This window comes from Salmo trutta, chromosome 40, assembly GCF_901001165.1.
Source record: "Salmo trutta chromosome 40, fSalTru1.1, whole genome shotgun sequence".
NCBI lineage: Eukaryota > Metazoa > Chordata > Actinopteri > Salmoniformes > Salmonidae > Salmo > Salmo trutta.
Window position 1 is genome coordinate 14,993,540 of NC_042996.1, and position 24,836 is coordinate 15,018,375.

Consider the following 24,836-nt stretch of genomic DNA (forward strand, 5'->3'; position numbering starts at 1 on the left):
CAATTAATGAACATGCACCTGTGGAATGGTCGTTAAGACACTAACAGCTTACAGACGGTAGGCAATTAAGGTCACAGTTATGAAAACTTAGGATACTAAAGAGACCTTTCTACTGACTCTGAAAAACACCAAAAGAAAGATGCCCAGGGTCCCTGCTCATCTGGGTGAACGTGCCTTAGGCATGCTGCAAGGAGGCATGAGGATGGCAGATGTGGCCAGGGCAATAAATTGCATTGTTCGTACTGTGAGACACCTAAGACATCGCTACAGGGAGACAGGACGGACAGCTGATCGTCCTTGCAGTGGCAGACCATGTGTAAGGATAGTGTGTGTGGTCTGCTCCGGGTTACTGATCTGAGGTCAGTTCAGGCCAATAAGGACACTTCTTTCATCACTGTCCAATCAGTGACCATGTCACAGGCGTCGTGGTGAACAGACCAAGGCGCAGCGTGTTGAGTGCACATCTTTTATTTTTGAATGAAAAAGCACTTCACAAAGAAAAAACAAACGACAGCCAAACAGTTCTGTCAGGTATGCTAACATACTAAACAGAAAACAACCACCCACAAAACACAAAGGAAAACAGGCTGCCTAAGTATGGCTTCCAATCAGAGACAACGAAAGACACCTGCCTCTGATTGGAAACCATACTCGGCCAAACATGGAAAACGAAGCATAGAAAATGAAAACTAGAACAAATTCCCCTTGAACCAAAAAACCCAAAACACACAAAACAACCCCCCCTGCCACGCCCTGACCATTCTACTATGGCAAATGACCCTTTTCACTGGTCAGGACGTGACAGACCAGGGTCTCGCTGGAGATGTCAAAGCTGCTTTTGTATCCCTCAGTTTGTACATGTGAAAATGTAGTGTGTGTTTCGTGTTTTCAACTCTGATATTTTCGCTGCTTGGAAGACTTGTAAGACCAGGAGACTCTTAAGGAGGAGATACAGATGGGGATTAAAATGTGTTTGTCTGTGTGCTAACTTGCTGCGTGTGTCCATCTGTTGTATTGTGTGTGTGGATGCATATGTTTCCCCCCTGAAGAGAAGCAGGTGTGTGTGTTTCGTGTTGATGCATGCCAGCCTTGCCAGGCCTGGGCATATGCAAAGCAGCAGAGCCCATTCGCCACTCTGGTATGGATGATCTCAGTACTGTGCATTGCCCCGATGGGCACAGCTCCCATAAGTTACAAACAATGTGCTGTACCCTCCACAGGAGGTTGGTGGCACCTTAATTGGGCAGGACGGGCTCGTGGTAATGGCTGGAGCAAAACAAGTGAAATGATATCAAGTACATCAAACACATACAGCTGAAGTCGGAAGTTTACATACACTTTGGTTGGACTCATTAAAACTTGTTTTTCAACCACTCAACAAATTTCTTGTTAACAAACTACAGTTTTAGTAAGTTGGTTAGGACATCTACTTTGTGCATGACACAAGTAATTTTTCCAACAATTGTTTACAGACAGATTACTTCACTTATAATTCACTGTATCACAATTCCAGTGGGTCAGAAATTTACATACACTAAGTTGACTGTGACTTTAAACAGCTTGGAAAATTCCAGAAAATGACGTCATGGCTTTAGAAGCTTCTGATAGGCTAATTGACATAATTTGAGTCAATTGGAGGTGTACCTGTGGATGTATTTCAAGGCCTACCTTGAAACTCAGTGCCTCTTTGCTTGACATCATGGGAAAATCAAAAGAAATCAGCAGACCTCAGAAAACAAATTGTAGACCTCCACAAGTCTGGTTCATCCTTGGGAGCAATTTCCAAATGCCTGAAGGTACCATGTTCATCTGTACAAACAATAGTACCCAAGTATAAACACCATGGGACCACGCAGCCGTCATACCGCTGAGGAAGGAGACGCATTCTGTCTCCTAGAGATGAACGTACTTTGGTGCGAAAAGTGCAAATCAATCCCAGAACAACAGCAAAGGACCTTGTGAAGATGCTGGAGGAAACAGGTACAAAGTATCTACATCCACAGTAAAACGAGTCCTATATCAACATAACCTGAAAGGCCGCTCAGCAAGGAAGAAGCCCCTGCTCCAAAACCGCCATAAAAAAGCCAGACTACAGTTTGCAACTGCACATGGGGACAAAGATCGTACTTTTTGGAGAAATGTCATCTGGTCTGATGAAACAAAAATAGAACTGTTTGGCCATAATGACCATCGTTATGTTTGGAGGTAAAAGGGGGATACTTGCAAGCCGAAGAACATTATCCCAACCATGAAGCACGGGGGTGGCAGCATCATGTTGTGTGGGTGCTTTGCTGCAGGAGGGACTGGTGCACTTCGCAAAATAGATGGCATCATGAGGACAGAAAATTATGTGGATATATTGAAGCAACATCTCAAGACATCAGTCAGGAAGTTAAAGCTTGGTCGCAAATGGGTCTTCCAAATGGACAATGACCCCCAAGCATACTTCCAAAGTTGTGGCAAAATGGCTTAAGGACAACAAAGTCAAGGTATTGGAGTGGCCATCACAAAGCCCTGACCTCAATCCTAAAGAAAATGTGTGGTCAGAACTGAAAAAGTGTGTGCGAGCAAGGAGGCCTACAAACCTGACTCAGTTACACCAGCTCTGTCAGGAGGAATGGCCCAAAATTCACCCAACTTATTGTGGAAGCTTGTGGATGGCTACCTGAAACGTTTGACCCAAGTTAAACAATTTAAAGGCAATGCTACTAAATACTAATTGAGTGTATGTAAACTTCTGACCCACTGGGAATTTGAAGAAAGAAATAAAAGCTGAAATAAATCATTCTCTCTACTATTAACCTGGTTCCTCTCTAGGTTTCTTCCTAGGTTTTGGCCTTTCTAGGGAGTTTTTCCTAGCAACCGTGCTTCTACACTTGCATTGCTTGCTGTTTGGGGTTTTAGGCTGGGTTTCTGTACAGCACTTTGAGATATCAGCTGATGTAAGAAGGGCTATATAAATAATTTGATTTGATTTATTATTCTGACATTTCACATTCTTAAAATAAAGTGGTAATCCTAACTGACCTACGACAGGGAATTTTTACTAGGATTAAATGTCAGGAATTGTGAAAAACTGTGTTTAAACGCATTCGGCTAAGGTGTATGTAAACTTCCGACTTCAACTGTAGTTTCCTTGTGTTTGATGCCATTCCATTTGCTCCGTTCCAGACATTATTATGAGCAGTTCTCCCCTTAGCAGCCTCCACTGACATTACCCTCATATGAACTCACACAACTTATTCACACACAAATGGTAAGTGTGAAAAATTATCAGTCTCCGTTTGAAAACATAGGGCAAATGCTCCCTCACACGCAGGAACTCTGTTTCCTTCACACATATGTAAATCCTATCACTTGCCAGGTATCCAGACTGGTGCTGTATATGGAAATTGGGGGTGGATGCTATTCATCTTAATTGTAATGATCTTTCTCTGTCTTTAAATTGTCCTTATTGTCTCACCCCCCTATCCCCCCCCCCCACACCATTCTAAGAACTCTACCTCCCCCCAACACTGTGTCTGGATCTGGGACAAGGCGGGACAATGGGATCGTACATGTCTCCACGGTGATGGGAGATTTCACAGAGCTTTAGCTGCTGAATATTCATGAGCCCTGAGGTTGGGGGGAGGAGCTGGCTGGGAGTGTGTCTGGAAAGCAGATTGGGTCGAGGGGGAAGGGGAAGGTAAAACACGTCAGATTTAGGGGATCAGGAATGGTCTCCGAGGTGGTGTGTGTGTGTGTCTGGGATGCAGTACAAAGGAGTGAGGAAACCAAGAGAGTATCTCACCATCCTCACTAGAATCTCACCATCCTCACTAGAACTCCAAGGAACAGATGATAAAGAGAATGAAGCAAATGATTCTGAGTCCGTTTATTGTCAGTTACATCGACAATAATGAAAGGAAATCACGTATAAACTAATTGTCAAACAAAGTACTCATTACAAACTCATTAAAAGCAGCATAGATTTGATTGTTAAGGCAGCGATGTAAAATACACCTAGGATTCTGTTATATTAAGGCATCAAGGTTACTGGTATTTCATGGCGGACTGGTCTACAAAGCGACACTCTGAGTACCTGGTTTCCAAAATGTACTAAAACATACTCATATTTATAACAGAAATAGCCTCCTATTCACCCTCATCCACTCACCTCTCGTACACACTCTCTTTGTCCCAGTCTATCACGCTCTCTCTCTCTCTCTCTCTTTCACATTCTACCTCTGCTCCTCTCCCTCCAGTCCACCACACAGTAAGTGCTTCATTGTCAGGCAGAAGGTGATCACTTCAATCAATGCTTAACTGTGCAATTAACATCCCTTTAGTTTAATATGTTAAACACACCCGGCAAACAGCCCTGACTGGACTCTTGGACACTCACTCTCGCCCAACGAAAAAATGACTCCTGTCAATGAGTCTCAGCTTATTGGCTGGTGGATTGGACAACTTTTTTCAATCTCCTGTGATTGGCAGGTTGTTAGTAGTGAGTGACACTGCGGTGGGCGGGCTCTCTCACAGATTGGTCCTATCCCCTTGCACCAGACGGCCCCTTACAGCCCAGGTATCCTATATCACACACAAAACAGACAGTGTTACACACAGCACACTGTTACCCACAGTTTATTAACAATGTGTTTGATGTATACTGTATCACTCCTGCAGAGATGTGATGTACCTCAAATGTGACGTCATCAACAGCATATTTCCTTGCTGCGATCTCTTTCACCTCCTGGCCTATGTTCTCCTGGGTGGTTCCCCTCACGTCAATGTAATAGCAGTCAGCACTGGCATAGTGGCAGGAGATGGCCTACACACACACACACACACACACACACACACACACACACACACACACACACACACACACACACACACACACACACACACACACACACACACACACACACACACACACACACACACACACACACACACACACACACACACACACACACTTCCATGATTTAGGGATCCTAGAATGGTTATGTATCTATGACTTCCAGAGCATTTTTCAGTGTTGAGTGTGTTACCTTGCGGAAGCCCTGCGTCTGGTTCATTCCAGATCCATGGATCAATAGAGGGTGGAAGAACACTGTGTCTCCTTTCTCCATCTCCAGGTGCACCCTGGGGTGATTGGGGTCATGGTCACGGACACCGTGGTACATCTTATTGACCCCGCCCTGAGGAAGAGGAAAGGGAAGTGATGTCACAAGATCTAGTGGGGGTAGTCGTGCTTGTTGAGGATGCAGGTGTGTGTGTATCACCTCCCACTCTGGGTAGTCGTGTTCTTTGAGTGTGCCGTGGTGAGAACCAGGAAGGACCACCAGACAGCCGTTCTGGCGGTTAACCTTCTCCATGGCGGTCCAGGAACACACAATGCGGTCTGCCGGACGGAATGGAAAATAATGCAGGTCCTGGTGCATGGGGTGGCGAGATGTCTTATTACCTGAGATAGATCACACACACAAATAAACATACATTACATAGACAGGCTCGCTGTTTTCACTCTCTAGAACAGGGGTGGGCAACTCCAGTACGCGAGTGCCTGATTGGCGTCACACTTTTTCTCCATCCCTAGCAAACACAGCTGATTCATCAAAATGCATTCTAAACTGAAGATCATGATTAGGTGATTATTGGAGTCAGGTGTGTTTAGCTGGGGCAGAACTGACACCAATCAGGCCCAAGAGGACTGGAATTGCCCACCTCTGCTCTAGAAGGTGTGTCTATGTGTGTCTTTCTGGATAAGGGTCAGTGTTAGGGGTTGAGGGTCAGGGGTTAGAGGTTAGATAAGGGTCACACGGTTCTGTACCTGTGTCTGGGGGCTTGTTGATCAGCATGGTGTGCATGGCCATGATGTTGGGACCAGTGAAACACTCCACATAATTCAGGATCTGAGAAAGACAAAGACAAGGGAAATAATAAAAACTAGACATGGAAAAAATGAAGAAAAAAAGGAAGGAAAGAACGTGTGTGTTCTGAGCTTGTGTGTGTGTGTGTGTGTGTGTGTGTGTGTGTGTGTGTGTGTGTGTGTGTGTGTGTGTGTGTGTGTGTGTGTGTGTGTGTGTGTGTGTGTGTGCGTGAATGCCTCCGTTTCAGCCTGATCACTAGAAATAGACTTCGATTTCGGACGTTTGAAAAGGTCCTGAGAACGTGGATATCTACGCCTTCCTCGGCGCTCACCAAAAAATGTAATAAAAACGATTGCCTCGCACGAACTCGTGATGCTCGGAGACGAAGCGCGCTGCCCAGACCACTGCGTTACGGCAGTTCCCAATGCTCTAGCAAAAATAGATGTTCATCCAAAAGACGTCGAATTATTGACGTAGTCCACGTGCGTGGGTCCGTGTGTGTGTGTCCATGCAGTGTGTGTACCTGAGGCAGGCCACAGTAGCGGAATAACTCAGGCTCTTCCTGGAAGTCCTGCAGCTTGGAGATGGCCTTCTGGTCAGGGACGAACTCTGACTTGGCGATGGACACGTCCCTCATCACCACCAGCCCCGGGACCTGCACCTCCCGACGGCATATCCGTTCAAACGCCGCCCTGCCACACACGCACACACACACACACACACACAAACTCAGTCCTTGTTCAGTGTAGCATCACTAATTAAGCCCAGTTGGTAAAGCCATGTGTCTCTGGTACAGAGGAGCAGTGTTCTAGTGTTTTGCTGGTGAACCATGCTGCATGTTGGGTCAAAGACAGGGGACATATTGAAGCGCTGGTGGAGACAGTCAAGTCAAGGGATCTTCAGGCATTCTTCTCTTCGGTGGTCTTTTTGTACTTTCATCGATGCGCACTCTACGTTAGACGCCTGTTTTTTGTTTATCTAGTATTATCCTTTCAGTAACATCTGAGACCTTTCTGTTGTCTCTCTCATGGTGTTGTGGTCTTACCTGAATCTGTCTATGTCCTCCCCAGACACCAGGCCCTTGATAAGGAGGAAGCCATCCTCCTCATAGGAGATTCTCTGCTCAGTGCTCAGCAGATCATTGTCAAAGGAATACCTGGATACAGCAAGTGAATGACAGTGTGATAAACGCTTATTAGACTCTGTGCCTGACAGTGTGATAAATGCTTATTAGACTCTGTGCCTGACAGTGTGATAAATGCTTATTAGACTCTGTGCCTGACAGTGTGATAAATGCTTATTAGACTCTGTGCCTGACAGTGTGATAAACGCTTATTAGACTCTGTGCCTGACAGTGTGATAAATGCTTATTAGACTCTGTGCCTGACAGTGTGATAAATGCTTATTAGACTCTGTGCCTGACAGTGTGATAAACGCTTATTAGACTCTGTGCCTGACAGTGTGATAAATGCTTATTAGACTCTGTGCCTGACAGTGTGATAAATGCTTATTAGACTCTGTGCCTGACAGTGTGATAAATGCTTATTAGACTCTGTGCCTGACAGTGTGATAAACGCTTATTAGACTCTGTGCCTGACAGTGTGATAAATGCTTATTAGACTCTGTGCCTGACAGTGTGATAAATGCTTATTAGACTCTGTGACTGACAGTGTGATAAATGCTTATTAGACTCTGTGCCTGACAGTGTGATAAATGCTTATTAGACTCTGTGCCTGACAGTGTGATAAACACTTATTAGACTATGTGCCTGACAGTGTGATAAATGCTTATTAGACTCTGTGCCTGACAGTGTGATAAATGCTTATTAGACTCTGTGCCTGACAGTGTGATAAACACTTATTAGACTCTGTGCCTGACAGTGTGATAAATGCTTATTAGACTCTGTGCCTGACAGTGTGATAAACGCTTATTAGACTCTGTGCCTGACAGTGTGATAAATGCTTATTAGACTCTGTGCCTGACAGTGTGATAAACGCTTATTAGACTCTGTGCCTGACAGTGTGATAAATGCTTATTAGACTCTGTGCCTGACAGTGTGATAAACACTTATTAGACTCTGTGCCTGACAGTGTGATAAACACTTATTAGACTCTGTGCCTGACAGTGTGATAAACACTTATTAGACTCTGTGCCTGAGAGTGTGATAAACACTTATTAGACTCTGTGCCTGACAGTGTGATAAACACTTACTAGACTCTGTGCCTGACAGTGTGATAAACGCTTATTAGACTCTGTGCCTGACAGTGTGATAAATGCTTATTAGACTCTGTGCCTGACAGTGTGATAAACACTTACTAGACTCTGTGCCTGACAGTGTGATAAACGCTTATTAGACTCTGTGCCTGACAGTGTGATAAACGCTTATTAGACTCTGTGCCTGACAGTGTGATAAACACTTATTAGACTCTGTGCCTGACAGTGTGATAAACACTTATTAGACTCTGTGCCTGACAGTGTGATAAACACTTATTAGACTCTGTGCCTGACAGTGTGATAAACGCTTATTAGACTCTGTGCCTGACAGTGTGATAAATGCTTATTAGACTCTGTGCCTGACAGTGTGATAAACACTTATTAGACTCTGTGCCTGACAGTGTGATAAACACTTATTAGACTCTGTGCCTGACAGTGTGATAAATGCTTATTAGACTCTGTGCCTGACAGTGTGATAAACGCTTATTAGACTCTGTGCCTGACAGTGTGATAAACACTTATTAGACTCTGTGCCTGACAGTGTGATAAACGCTTATTAGACTCTGTGCCTGACAGTGTGATAAACACTTACTAGACTCTGTGCCTGACAGTGTGATAAACGCTTATTAGACTCTGTGCCTGACAGTGTGATAAATGCTTATTAGACTCTGTGCCTGACAGTGTGATAAACGCTTATTAGACTCTGTGCCTGACAGTGTGATAAATGCTTATTAGACTCTGTGCCTGACAGTGTGATAAACACTTATTAGACTCTGTGCCTGACAGTGTGATAAACACTTATTAGACTCTGTGCCTGACAGTGTGATAAACACTTATTAGACTCTGTGCCTGACAGTGTGATAAACGCTTATTAGACTCTGTGCCTGACAGTGTGATAAATGCTTATTAGACTCTGTGCCTGACAGTGTGATAAATGCTTATTAGACTCTATGCCTGACAGTGTGATAAATGCTTATTAGACTCTGTGCCTGACAGTGTGATAAATGCTTATTAGACTCTATGCCTGACAGTGTGATAAATGCTTATTAGACTCTATGCCTGACAGTGTGATAAACACTTATTAGGCTCTATGCCTATGTTACAATGTGTTTAGATACAGAGTGACGGTAACTCAAAGTTGAATGAACTACTGAGGGGATCTCAGCATTGTGTAATGTACACAGTAAGTAGGGCAAGGGTCAGTACCTGTACTTTTAGACTGTCATAATATAAGGCCGTTGACAGTCAAAAACAGCCCAAATAGGAGATTGATGTGTCACTTACCTCAGTGCTTGTGGTTGATAGTAGGCAACGTTTTGGCCAGAGGTAGATGCTTGCTTTATGCAATGAATTAAGGCCATACATGAATGATGTCTTTTACCAAAATTGTTATTTGTAGCTATTACACATTTATCTAAGCTATGTCATACCGTTAATTATAACAACAAATTAAATTGTGAATAAGATAGTGTAGTCTTATATGGATAAATAAACACATTTACAGAAAATAAATACATTTTGCAATGTTAAAGTTCCGCTCCCAATGTTCAGTTCGCTCTGAAAAAAAGGCCTGACAATTTACTCATGCTCCGGCCTGTCCTGCGAAGCTGTACCGACGCACAGTCCCTGAAAGTCGGTCAGAAATTCCAGCAACGCGCAGCCATGGAGAAACACACGACATTTACAGTAAAACAGTTGAAAAGGATACAACAAAAGATGATGGTCGATCTAGATGATTCACGACTACTTTCAGTCTGTCTGCCGCTCGAGACATTTTGCAAGAATATATGTTTTATTCTGTATTCCCTTCGATGCGCAGACAGTCATATGCCCACTGTTATTTAGACCTACAGTATGCTGCTGCTGTCCGCTACTCTCCAACTAGGTCGAAGTCCACAAGTGAGAGTGACATTGACAAACGCTCGCGCGCACGCGCGCGCGCACACACATGCAGGTTTGTTTTACTATTCTTGTGGGGTAAAAACAATTTGGTCCCCCTTCAATATCCTATGTTCCCTTACACCTAACCCTTAACCTAATCTTCACCTTAACCCTAACCCTTACCTTAACCCTAAAACCACCTAAACCTAACCCTAAACCTAACCTATAACCCTAATGCTAACCCTAATTGTAACCCTAACCCTTTTGGTCCCCACAAGGATAGTAAAACCAAACACACACACACACATACACACACACACACACACACACACACACACACACACACACACACACACAAACACACACACACACACACACACTATTAATTGAATAGAAGCTTTCCCTCATTTCAGCCTGGCCTCAGAGCTCATTTCAGTCATGGTGAACAACAACAACAACAAACAAGCAAACAAATAATTAGACACAAAACACTAAATACCACTCCTCAATCGCGTCATCCGCGTAAACCCACAAGACATGAGAGAATAAAAGAAAACAGAGCATCTTTGTGACAAACGTACAAAACATGCAACAGATATAACCTAATAACTGAATGAACTATTAGGAGACAGAGATCAACAGATATAGCCTAATAACTGAATAAACTATTAAGAGACAGAGATCAACAGATATAGCCTATTAACTGAATGAACTATTAGGAGACAGAGATCAACAGATAAAGCCTAATAACTGAATAAACTATTAGGAGACAGAGATCAACAGATATAGCCTAATAACTGAATGAACTATTAGGAGACAGAGATCAACAGATATAGCCTAATAACTGAATAAACTATTAGGAGACAGAGATCAACAGATACAGCCTAATACCTGAATGAACTATTAGGAGACAGAGATCAACAGATATAGCCTAATAACTGAATAAACTATTAGCAGACAGAGATCAACAGATATAGCCTAATAACTGAATGAACTATTAGGAGACAGAGATCAACAGATATAGCCTAATAACTGAATAAACTATTAGGAGACAGAGATCAACAGATATAGCCTAATAACTGAATGAACTATTAGGGGACAGAGATATAGCCTAATAACTGAATGGAGACAGAGATCAACAGATATAGCCTATTAACTGAATAAACTATTAGGAGACAGAGATCAACAGATATAGCCTATTAACTGAATAAACTATTAGGAGACAGAGATCAACAGATATAGCCTAATAACTGAATGAACAATTAGGAGACAGAGATCAACAGATATAGCCTAATAACTGAATGAACTATTAGGAGACAGAGATCAACAGATATAGCCTAATAACTGAATAAACTATTAGGAGACAGAGATCAACATATATAGCCTAATAACTGAATGAACTATTAGGAGACAGAGATCAACAGATATAGCCTAATAACTGAATAAACTATTAGGAGACAGAGATCAACAGATATAATCTAATAACTGAATGAACTATTAGGAGACAGAGATCAACAGATATAGCCTAATAACTGAATAAACTATTAGGAGACAGAGATCAACAGATATAGCCTAATAACTGAATAAACTATTAGGAGACAGAGATCAACAGATATAGCCTAATAACTGAATGAACTATTAGGAGACAGAGATCAACAGATATAGCCTAATAACTGAATGAACTATTAGGAGACAGAGATATAGCCTAATAACTGAATGAACTATTAGGAGACAGAGATCAACAGATATAATCTAATAACTGAATAAACTATTAGGAGACAGAGATCAACAGATATAGCCTAATAACTGAATAAACTATTAGGAGACAGAGATCAACAGATATAGCCTAATAACTGAATGAACTATTAGGAGACAGAGATCAACAGATACAGCCTAATAACTGAATAAACTATTAGGAGACAGAGATCAACAGATATAGCCTAATAACTGAATAAACTATTAGGAGACAGAGGTCAACAGATATAGCCTAATAACTGAATAAACTATTAGGAGACAGAGATCAACAGATATAGCCTAATAACTGAATAAACTATTAGGAGACAGAGATCAACAGATATAGCCTAATAACTGAATAAACTATTAGGAGACAGAGATCAACAGATATAGCCTAATAACTGAATAAACTATTAGGAGACAGAGATCAACAGATATAGCCTATTAACTGAATAAACTATTAGGAGACAGAGATCAACAGATATAGCCTAATAACTGAATGAACTATTAGGAGACAGAGATATAGCCTAATAACTGAATAAACTATTAGGAGACAGAGATCAACAGATACAGCCTAATAACTGAATGAACTATTAGGAGACAGAGATATAGCCTAATAACTGAATAAACTATTAGGAGACAGAGATCAACAGATATAGCCTAATAACTGAATGAACTATTAGGGGACAGAGATCAACAGATACAGCCTAATAACTGAATAAACTATTAGGGGACAGAGATCAACAGATACAGCCTAATAACTGAATGAACTATTAGGAGACAGATATCAACAGATATAGCCTAATAACTGAATAAACTATTAGGAGACAGAGATCAACAGATATAGCCTAATAACTGAATGAACTATTAGGAGACAGAGATCAACAGATATAGCCTAATAACTGAATTAACTATTAGGAGACAGAGATCAACAGATATAGCCTAATAACTGAATAAACTATTAGGAGACAGAGATCAACAGATATAGCCTAATAACTGAATAAACTATTAGGAGACAGAGATCAACAGATACAGCCTAATAACTGAATGAACTATTAGGAGACAGAGATCAACAGATACAGCCTAATAACTGAATGAACTATTAGGAGACAGAGATCAACAGATACAGCCTAATAACTGAATGAACTATTAGGAGACAGAGATCAACAGATACAGCCTAATAACTGAATAAACTATTAGGGGACAGAGATCAACAGATACAGCCTAATAACTGAATGAACTATTAGGAGACAGAGATCAACAGATATAGCCTAATAACTGAATGAACTATTAGGAGACAGAGATCAACAGATACAGCCTAATAACTGAATGAACTATTAGGAGACAGAGATCAACAGATATAGCCTAATAACTGAATAAACTATTAAGAGACAGAGATCAACAGATATAGCCTAATAACTGAATGAACTATTAGGAGACAGAGATCAACAGATATAGCCTAATAACTGAATAAACTATTAGGAGACAGAGATCAACAGATATAGCCTAATAACTGAATAAACTATTAGGAGACAGAGATCAACAGATATAATCTAATAACTGAATGAACTATTAGGAGACAGAGATCAACAGATACAGCCTAATAACTGAATAAACTATTAGGAGACAGAGATCAACAGATATAGCCTAATAACTGAATAAACTATTAGGAGACAGAGATCAACAGATATAGCCTAATAACTGAATGGAGACAGAGATCAACAGATATAGCCTATTAACTGAATGAACTATTAGGAGACAGAGATCAACAGATATAGCCTAATAACTGAATAAACTATTAGGAGACAGAGATCAACAGATACAGCCTAATAACTGAATAAACTATTAGGAGACAGAGATCAACAGATACAGCCTAATAACTGAATAAACTATTAGGAGACAGAGATCAACAGATATAGCCTAATAACTGAATAAACTATTAGGAGACAGAGATCAACAGATATAACCTAATAACTGAATGAACTATTAGGAGACAGAGATCAACAGATATAGCCTAATAACTGAATGAACTATTAGGAGACAGAGATCAACAGATATAGCCTAATAACTGAATAAACTATTAGGAGACAGAGATCAACAGATATAGACTAATAACTGAATGAACTATTAGGGGACAGAGATCAACAGATATAGCCTAATAACTGAATGAACTATTAGGAGACAGAGATCAACAGATATAGCCTAATAACTGAATGAACTATTAGGAGACAGAGATCAACAGATATAGCCTAATAACTGAATGAACTATTAGGAGACAGAGATCAACAGATACAGCCTAATAACTGTATAAACTATTAGGAGACAGAGATCAACAGATATAGCCTAATAACTGAATAAACTATTAGGAGACAGAGATCAACAGATATAGCCTAATAACTGAATAAACTATTAGGAGACAGAGATCAACAGATATAGCCTAATAACTGAATGAACTATTAGGAGACAGAGATCAACAGATATAGCCTAATAACTGAATAAACTATTAGGAGACAGAGATCAACAGATATAGCCTAATAACTGAATGAACTATTAGGAGACAGAGATCAACAGATATAGCCTAATAACTGAATAAACTATTAGGAGACAGAGATATAGCCTAATAACTGAATAAACTATTAGGAGACAGAGATCAACAGATACAGCCTAATAACTGAATGAACTATTAGGAGACAGAGATCAACAGATATAGCCTAATAACTGAATAAACTATTAGGAGACAGAGATATAGCCTAATAACTGAATAAACTATTAGGAGACAGAGATCAACAGATATAGCCTAATAACTGAATAAACTATTAGGAGACAGAGATCAACAGATATAGCCTAATAACTGAATGAACTATTAGGAGACAGAGATCAACAGATATAGCCTAATAACTGAATGAACTATTAGGAGACAGAGATCAACAGATATAGCCTAATAACTGAATGAACTATTAGGAGACAGAGATATAGCCTAATAACTGAATAAACTATTAGGAGACAGAGATCAACAGATATAACCTAATAACTGAATGAACTATTAGGAAACAGAGATCAACAGATACAGCCTAATAACTGAATGAACTATTAGGAGACAGAGATCAACAGATATAGCCTAATAACTGAATGAACTATTAGGAGACAGAGATCAACAGATATAGCCTAATAACTGAATGAACTATTAGGAGACAGAGATATAGCCTAATAACTGAATAAACTATTAGGAGACAGAGATCAACAGATATAACCTAATAACTGAATGAACTATTAGGAAACAGAGATCAACAGATACAGCCTAATAACGGAATGAACTATTAGGAGACAGAGATCAACAGATATAGCCTAATAACTGAATAAACTATTAGGAGACAAAGATCAACAGATATAGCCTAATAACTGAATAAACTATTAGGAGACAGAGATCAACAGATACAGCCTAATAACTGAATAAACTATTAGGAGACAGAGATCAACAGATATAGCCTAATAACTGAATAAACTATTAGGAGACAGAGATCAACAGATATAGCCTAATAACTGAATAAACTATTAGGAGACAGAGATCAACAGATATAGCCTAATAACTGAATAAACTATTAGGAGACAGAGATATAGCCTAATAACTGAATGAACTATTAGGAGACAGAGATCAACAGATATAGCCTAATAACTGAATAAACTATTAGGAGACAGAGATATAGCCTAATAACTGAATAAACTATTAGGAGACAGAGATCAACAGATATAGCCTAATAACTGAATAAACTATTAGGAGACAGAGATCAACAGATACAGCCTAATAACTGAATGAACTATTAAGAGACAGAGATCAACAGATATAATCTAATAACTAGGATGACCAGGGATGTTCTCGGACATATGTGCGTGAAAACAGACAATTTGACTGTCCTGCTAAGCATTCAAAATATAACGAATAGTTTTGGGCATCAGGGAAAATGTATGGAGTAAAAAGTGCATTACTTTCGTTAGGAATGTAGTGAAGTAAAAGTAGCCAAAAATATAAATAGTAAAGTAAAGTACAGATACCCCCAAAAAACGACTTAAGTAGTACTTAAAAGTATTTTTACTAAGTAATTTGCACCACTGATTAATAGGCTTAGTTGTCAGGGAATGTAGGCTATGATTTATCTGTGTAGTAAGCCTACTGCAGGAGGCGCTACAAAACTACTCATTGAATGAAGGACCATATTGGTGCTGCTGGTAGGCGGCCACCAATCGCATTCAGTTCATTTCCCCCCTCTCTCTCTCTCTCTCTCTCTCTCCATGTCAGCAGCAGCATAGGCGGAGGCGTCAGAATGCGGGCAGCCAAAGCTTGCACCCCTACCGGTTCATCCACAGACACAATCCGTTCTCACTCCCCATAAGCTCCCTGCTCGACATAGAAGTGAGCTTTCGGGAATCTGGTCTGTAATGTTTATCATTTGAATTTTGAAAACGGTGTTCATGTGAGAACATTCTGTACGGAATAATGTGAGCAAGAGAAAAGCAAGACGTAGACGAACTGTTTTTACGGGTGGGTGGAAAGACGGGCATCCGGCCTCCGAGGAAGCGTCTATCGAGGTGTGGAAGTCAGGTCGAAGCAACGTACATCGTTTCTGGTAAGTAGCCAAATGGTGTGGCTTCATGTAGGTTTACAAGCACACTATCCACCAGAATGGCTACTGAAATGCCGCTTTAAAAGGACTAGAAACAATGTTACCAGTGGGCAATGTTGCGTCGCCACAAGGGTCTGGTTGAGTTGACCAACTATTTTGCTCGCTTGTCAAAATAGGACTAGATACAGGACACCTACTAATATGAGTTGTATTAACACAATCATATGTGTTTGAATACCTTAGTGAGTGGTTACAATGGGCAATACCATTGTTGTTTATTTGCCTTCAGCCTATAGGCTACGCACCACTTGATTTTCAACACCATGTTGTCAACACCTTTCAGGCTATCACCCAGGAAAAGCTGAAGCGTGTAACGTTGCATGCAGTAGGTTATATTGAAAGTGCTGAGTAGAGTATACATTGTGTAAATAGTCAATGCCTTGACCCATGCCAGTTAGATGCATATCATCACATTTTATACACAAAGAATACTTTCAGTGTTACACTGGCTTCGTTTGTTTTTGCCAATTTGATGTTTTGCTGTAGCCTATCTGAACCGTTCAGATAAAAATGTATTCTAGGCCTTGCGGTCCATAACAGGTGTCCAACAGTGTCGCACATTGTAAGTTTGTGTCAAATGTGCGTATATGAAACTGATTGGCTTCTGTGTACATTGTTAACAATGCATGTAAGGTTGTTAGGCCAATAAGTTACAATTCACAGCGTATAGATAGATGTCTGAACTAGGGTCACTGTTGGTGTGTAATAGTGATGATGAGGAATTGGTTCCTTGGACCACAGTAATACCTGGCACAGTCTAATCTCAGTGTAGCAGCCCTTGGCTGTGACTGCCTCTCAGGGAAACAATATCATGGTGGAAATGGATCAGATTTCCCTCTGAAAACCATGCCACAAAGATACCAGGCAAGCACACTGGCATAGGATACATCCCCCATTAATGTCATACCTTGTTAGTGTAGTCTGTAGAGGCCAACATATTCTGTCCAAATGTCCCTCTTTCCTATCCTATCGGCAGACCCAAACTTTGACAGGTGCGTTTGTGGTTATGATGACACTTGTCCTCCAGTGCTTGTCTCATTGGAGCAGTGTCGTTTGACCTCTGACCCCTGTGATGTTTTTTCCAGTGGTGGTGTAGCATACATGTTTGTCTGGAACATCCCTTAACTGTGCTTCTGGAGCTGATATGGCCCTGGGCTGGAACATGCACCCTTCCCTCCATCTATCCCCCCTAGTACTGCGGGTGTCCAGCGAGTGTTTTTTCATCCACCATAGGTGTGTCTATGTGTGTCAAATCTTAGTAGTTGTCAGTTAGTTCTTGGCCAGAGGTATGTGTGTACATGCACTCAGGTTAGATCTAGCAGTTCCCTGCAGCTAGAATGACCCAGATCAGGGGTATGTAGCCAGGTGGTTCTGTCTGTGTGAAACCAATCCCTCAGCACAGGCTAATTATACTGACCCAAACCCTAATTTTTCTGTCCCAACTCTCTCTCTATAGTGCTACAGTGTAACCCTGCTGATATCACCATGCCACGATAGCCTTGATATTGATCAGTCTCAGTGCTGAGAGGTGAAGTGCATGGAAAGATAAGAGACAGAATCAGATTATATACAGAAGTGATGGTGACTGGTGCTCCATGAATTTCCTCTGTCATGACTCATGAAAGGGCTCACACTCATCCTCTCAGGTCCGATTAGATATGATCATGTCGAATATTCATGGCAGTTGCAAAGAATATCGTGCTGTACAGTCTGTCTTTTGCCAGCCCCCTCTCTCTTTCACTCTGTTTATTTAAATGTCTCTATTTTTGTCTCTCTTGTCTCTGTGTGTGTGTCAACTCCCCTCTCCTCCTTTGACACCAGACTCTAAGGCGGTACCATCCTCTCTCTCCCTCTGTCTTTGGGAAGGTTCCTCTGTGAGTGTTCTTTTCACGGGACCCTCTGCCTGCTATACCCACAGTGTCTCCCTGTCTGTCTGTCTGACAAATGTTCAATCCATATGTCTGTCTGCCTTCACATGCAAATCAGCAGATCAAGTCTGAGGGAGGAGAGATGAGGGGAGATGGTCCCGCAGTGATGGAAAAAGTACCCAATTGTCATACTTGAGTAAAAGTAAAGATACCTTAATAGAAAATGACTCAAGTGAAAGTCACCTAGTAAAATACTACTAGATTAAAAGTCTGAAACTATTTGGTTTTAAATATACATAAGTATTAAAAGTTAAAGTACGAATAATTTAAAGGAATTGGGCTCCCGAGTGGCGCAGCAGTCTAAGGTACTGCATCTCAGTGCAAGAGGTGGCACTACAGTCCCTGGTTTGAATCCAGGCTGAATCACATCCGGCCGTGATTGGGAGTCCCATAGGGTGGCGCACAATTGGCCCAGAGTTGGCCGGGGTAGGCCGTCATTGTAAATAAGAATTTGTTCTTAACTGACTTACCTAGTTCAATAAAGGATAAATAAAAATAAAATACAAATATTAAGCAAACCAGACTGCACAATTTTAGTAATTTTTTAAAATGTATGTACGGATAGCCAGGGTCACACTCCAACATTCAGACATCATTTACAAACAAAACATTTGTGTTTAGTGAGTCCGTCAGATCAGAGGCAGTAGAGATGTTCTCTTCATAAGTGTGTGAATTGGACCATTTTTCTGTCCTGCTAAGCATTCAAAGTGTAACGAGTACTTTTGGGTGTCAGGGAAAATGTATGGGGTAAAAAGTACAGAATTTTCTTTAGGAAGTAGTGAAGTAAAAGTTGTCAAAAATAGAAACCTCAAAAAACTAGTAGTAGTACTTTAAAGTATTTTGACTTAAGTACTTTACACCACTGGGATCCAGACTATTCTCCCTATATGAACATGTTAACTCTGGTGGTGGGGGGGGGGATTAACAGAGAAATGCCCACCATGGCAGTGCACACATTCGCACTGCAGATGTGCTAAAGTACGCAGTATGCTCATGAAGTTCCTGTCTGCTATGGGAGGAGGATATCTCACTGACAGGCTTACAGAGGATCATCCTAGGTTAGAACACACTGTTGCCATTGACAACAGAACCAGGCGCTTTCTCTATTTCTATCCATCCCAATTTACGCGATATCTCTCTCTCACTCACCCACTATCACATCAGGCCCTAATCTTGTGTTATGTAACTGTGTCTTGAGAAAGCTCATTGATTAGGGACGAGAGTTACAGCACACACCGTGCCACACAGCCAGAACTGTAGCTAGCACTGAAAACATAGCTAACACTGTACTGAGGCATGAACCCGTGCGTGTTTATGTGTGCGCGGGCGAGAGAGCAAGATATACATGTATTTTCCGTGAATTTCTTCCTCTTTAGTCCTTGTGGGAATGTTCATGCGTGTGTCTCTGTGCCTGTGAGGCGTGCACGTCCCTATTCCTACTAGTAGGATTATGTGTGGAGGAAGGGATGGATTGGGAAGCCAGGCTAACTCCCACAGCCCTCCGCCTCTCCCCTCAGTCTGGTCAGCCAAGGGTTAAACTGTTTGCCTGGACGTGTGGAATGTGACATCAGATTATCATTAGGGGCAATCAGATGCTTTCCCTCAGTTCCTGATTCCTGAGAGGAGGACAGGGAGGAAGAGGAGGAGGAGGAAGAGGAGTGGATGCTGATGAAGACCCCCTTTATCATCTGATGCCATGTGTCTTCGGGACACAGTCCTTTGTCATTGGGTGTATTTTGGGTCACGTAGCAATTATGTTTTTTTTTCTGGGACAGTCTAATTGTAGGCTTGATAATGAGTGTAATTATTGTAGCCTGCGTGTGCCTCACTCCCACACAGACATATTAAAGAGTCTTAGAACAGAGGTAAAGGAATGTTCAGACGGCGATAGAACTAACCAGAGAACAGCATTCTGTAAGATGGAATACACCGAGGTGTTACTTCTATCATTGCTATTTTCCCAATGTCATAGTCGTGTGCAATATAGACAATTTACATGACTTAAGTATTGACAATACACTATTAAAGTGTAATGGAGATCATTTGATGGGTGGCCATGCCTAAGCCAATAAGTCATTAGGTTTATCTCCACTTACGTAGGAGCTGCGTGCGTGCGTGCGTGCGTGCGTGCGTGTGTGTGTGTGTGTGTGTGAGATGACTGTTGACCAGCTCTTTTTCCCAGGCCTGCTTTAAAAGATGGGTGACTGAATCAGCAGCACTAGCGAGGGGAGGTGGAGGGACAGACACGTATGCACACGTGCTGATTATGGAAGTTATGTCAGCCATGTAAGGAATGAGAGGGGTGGGCTTGTGTGTTTTGTATGGTGGGGATCATCTCTTTCTGTGTCTATTAATAGTTTGAAAGTGAAAGTGAGGAAGTTGTGGTGGAGACGGCTCAACTGTAAAAGGCATTCAGTGTAGCTGATTAGTGGTATGATGTGCTGACTAGTCATGGTATTTTAGCACTGTGTCAGCGGGTTTCGCTGTTTGTGTCTGGTGTACTGCTCTGCAAACTAATAGACTGTACTTTCAAGGTGTGTTAGACACGCACATATCCTTGGCTTGCTATGGCAACAGAGCCGCAGCTTCCTTCCTGCTGTTCTATGGAGAGTTGAGGTCATATACAGAAATCAGCCGTTTATATCAGCCTGCAATGTGTGTGTAGGCCAACAGTACAATATCAGTCTATTGTTATCTGGCTTTGATGTCATCTTATTTGAATGGCTCTGGACTCGAGTTGATGTACGTGGGTGTGTGTTCTGGTGGGAATGGGACGCTGCCTTCTACTGAGGGATATCCTTTCTGTCCCCTGAAGAGTTTGGAGAGAGGCGTGGTGGGGTTTGAGGGGTTTCTGTAGACGAGCCCAATGCCCTCCCCCCTTTCGTTGTCTGAAGAGGGGCATTGTGGGAACTGGAGCTGCCCTTTTGGAAGGAGCCCAGGTTCTGATTAACACCACCCCGGTACCATGCACAGACCGGCACTGTGTGTGTGTGCACTCACACATTCTTTCTTTGTCCTCTCTTTTTTTCCCTCTCTCTCTCGCTCTCTCCCCCTGAGGAAACTGTCCCATCATGTGTTGCCCTGTGGGGGTTGGGACATTGGCTTGTAATCTGGAGATTAGAGGGTGGCATTGTCCGAGCAGCAGCAGACAGACGGATTATTCACACACACACACACACACACGAACAGTAGCACTCATACACGAAGCACACCACAATTACTGTACATACACACTTCACATACTGTACTCATTATACACACTCGTAGGGAAATTCCCTGAAATAGACACAGGCACAACAGCACAGACTGACTGTGTCTAATACAGAGTGATGGTGTCGCGTTAGTCTTTCCTGTCTGCCACGCTGAAATGGTGATGGAGCCGTAATCTCCAACCAGCCTACTTTATACACAGACACACAAAGTAACATGAGTTCAGCTGTGATAACAGGACAAAACCCTACCTTGTTATGTAACTTCACATAGTGGGGGCTAGTGGGGCATGGCACCCTGTTCTGACAGGCACATCGTTTACATTCCCTCACAGTGCTGTACAGACCCTCATATCCCAACCCGCATAGCACACAGGTACAGCACAGGTACAGCACAGGTACAGCAGAGTACGGAGTCTGTTGACTCTGGTTCACTAGTTCAGCTGACACTGTGGAGCGCTGGAGCTGTAGGAAGTCATGGGAACCTTGTTAGCAAACGGACAAGAGGCTGAAGAAATTGAATCTAGCTGAAGTTAGATCACAGAAAGGGTTTGTTCTGCTATGGTACAGTAGGTGTGTGTGTGTGTGTGTGTGTGTGTGTGTGTGTGTGTGTGTGTCGCTGTATCTTGGTGCCGATTAGTCTCAGGACTCTTTTGAAGGGACTTGGGTGGCAGGCTATGTGTGTGTCGAAGATGACACTTGTATACAGATAAATTATTAACATTGTGAATGCTTGGTCGTCTTGACCGCAAGTGGGGTTAAAGTGGTATTGGGAGGAGGTAGTGAGCGAAGGGGAAACATGGCTGAGAGGCAGGCCATTCTCATGAAGGACTTCCTATCTTAGTCTCATTTTCTAGCCGTTCTGCCTTCACAGCCAAATCAGAGCACGTGGAGAGAAAAGGAGACTAGCTGAAACTGTTGAGACTCCGGAGAGGCCTGAGAGGGAGGTGGGAATGTATCTCTTCCTGACTTCCTAACCCTCACTCAGGTGACGAGGAATGTCACACCTGGAATGACCGGGACAAAGACAGGAAGCAGCACTGGCTGGAGGGACCCTGGGACGCAACAACCACCTGTGCTGTCCTGGGTGTCTCTGGGACGACCTCTAGGTAGAACCTGGTGGGCACACCTGTCCTCTAGGGCTTTGTGGTTTAGAGTTGGGGACTGGGGCAGGTCGTGAGAAAGGGGAGGATCAATAGGAAAAGAGAGATCAGGGAAAGGATAACAGTGGGAAGAAAATACAGTGAAGTGATAAACCATTGAAACGTGCCAGGATGAAATAATTGATCTGCTCTTCATGTTGTTGGAAAACACTTCCAGATAACTTAGGCATTTTACTGCTAATGTTCACATCCATCTGGCGTGTGTGTGTTTCCCTCAGTACATGTGTCCCTCCTATCTCTGTCCTGTGCAATGTGAACTATTCCAGCTGTTCATTGCAAAGAGGAAGCCCGTGTTTTGGGACACACTCGCGCGTTCCCTGTTGTGCTCCTCTGGCTGGCTGTCCTGAGTCGTCTGGAAGCAGCTCGTTATCCATCATTAGTGTGGCATGGCTTTAAAGGGGAAGAAGAAGTAAATCGCAAGATGTGTAAGGCTGAGAGGACTGGTGGGAGGAAGGTGCTACAGGAAGAGCGGATGGATGGGCTGACAGTTATTGACTTGGCTGTCAGACTACAGGGGATTCAATAACAGCACCGGTGTGGCCTTCAGCTCCTCGCACACACAGAGGGAGACGACGAAGCACAGAGTCTTTTGTCTTCTCAAAGGGTCGTCATGTGAGACTGAGACGTTGATAAAGCTGGTTAAAGGGCAGCGGTCTAGGCAACCCCGAAGGGTTGTGTGTAGCTGGCTGAGAGCGTGTCTGTTTAGGGGTGAAGTCTGGGTCCTGTTGGAGTCTGTCCCGTTCATCTCTCCATTTGACACGGGGATAATGTATAGCCCAGTCTGTGTTTATCCTCTTATCTCCCACACACACACACACACACACAGTGCTTTTTCTCCCCTTCCAACCGCTTTTGCTGCACACAGATGACATTGTAGTATCTGGGCACCAATTCAAACCGTGTGTGTGTCATGCCACTCACTATGGGGCTCTGATAACTTATTTTCCTGCTTTATTCTGTGGGTTGTTTGTATTTTTGATCAGACAGACTGACTTTGCTGATGGCTACTTTATTGAGGAAAAATCTATGACTGAGAGATGTTTGTCCCACCTAGCTACTGTATCTTAAGATGAATGCACAGACTGTAAGTCGCCCTGAATAAGAGCGTCTGCTAAATAACTAAAATGTCAAATGTGAAGAGGGAGAGCGGGAAGGACCACGTGCCTGTGTGGTGTTTATGCTTGTCTGTGTATAATGGCATGCCTGTCCTCTGTAGAACACACTGTATTCAGCTGTGAGTATGCAGTACCCAGTCCTAAAAATAACCCCCTTCACAGCCCCTCTCCTCCTCTCCTCCCTCCCCCTTTCACCTATCCCCTCTCCCCTTCGCTATCCCTATCTCCCCACTCTTATCTCCTTTCTCTCCCTCTCTCTGCCCTCCTTCTGTTCCACTTCTTTCCCTCTCTACAGGATCTGATCGCTCCTCTTTCTCTCTCTCTGCCCTCCTTCTGTGCCACTTCTTTCCCTTTCTACAGGATCTGATCGCTCCTCTTCTCTCTCTCTCTCTGCCCTCCTTCTGTGCCACTTCTCTCCTTCCCTACAGGATCTGATCGCTCCTCTTCTCCTCTCTTGCTCTGTCTCACTCTCTTGGCTTCCTCTCTCCACTCTCACACTGAAGGAGATTTTACAGCATTTGGGACATAGGTATTTCTGTCTCTGTTTGCGCAAGGGCCTCTAATGTACACACACACACTCTCTCTTTCTCTCTCACACACACACTGACACACACGTACATTACCCGTTAGCTCTGTTATTTCAGCTCATCCCTTCAGGGTCAGTCACGCTGAAACTCTTTTTAGCTCCTTACACTGAGAGGTGTGTGTGCGAGCGAGCTGGCGTGATGGGCTCAGTTCCAGTCAACCAGTGTGACGGATGTCTAGCAGCAGCGTTTTGCGCTAACACATCCCATTACATTACTGTGAACGATTGTCCCCCTGGCTGCACTGGTTTATGGTTATTGGCAGCAGCAGTCATTACCTCTCAGCCGGTTGGCTCGTGTGGGTTTTGGAAGGTCAGGGGTCACAGGTTGTCATGGTGATATGCCCGACCTCTCACCCCTGAGTCTGGCTGCAGGTCAAAAGATCAGAGGGGAGGCAGTGTTATGTCTCTAATGGCTGTGTTCCATTATTTATGTTGCTATCTCATCTGTGTTTTTGGGGGAGGTTGTTTGGTA

At 42.6% G+C, this 24,836-nt stretch overlaps 2 protein-coding genes across 2 annotated transcripts in view; one reads left to right on the plus strand and one right to left on the minus strand.

The window, feature by feature from the left end:
* Window positions 1-3,859: 3,859 nt before the first annotated feature.
* LOC115180488 (phytanoyl-CoA dioxygenase, peroxisomal) lies at window positions 3,860-9,946 on the minus strand. Its single transcript, XM_029742630.1, has 9 exons — window positions 9,778-9,946; window positions 9,354-9,406; window positions 6,901-7,011; window positions 6,379-6,547; window positions 5,816-5,897; window positions 5,268-5,449; window positions 5,034-5,183; window positions 4,679-4,810; window positions 3,860-4,569 (listed from the first exon to the last, which is right to left on the minus strand). Exons 1-9 carry the CDS (start codon window positions 9,841-9,843, stop codon window positions 4,516-4,518), a joined length of 999 nt encoding a protein of 332 aa, XP_029598490.1. The 5' UTR covers window positions 9,844-9,946; the 3' UTR covers window positions 3,860-4,515.
* A 6,013-nt stretch (window positions 9,947-15,959) lies between these two features.
* The window catches only part of LOC115180486 (cyclin-dependent kinase 17-like), a 34,520-nt gene continuing 25,643 nt past the window's right edge, over window positions 15,960-24,836 (plus strand). Inside the window, exon 1 of the mRNA XM_029742628.1 lies at window positions 15,960-16,306. The gene's annotated coding sequence lies outside the window, so the exon portion shown is untranslated. The remainder of the gene's footprint in view (window positions 16,307-24,836) is intronic.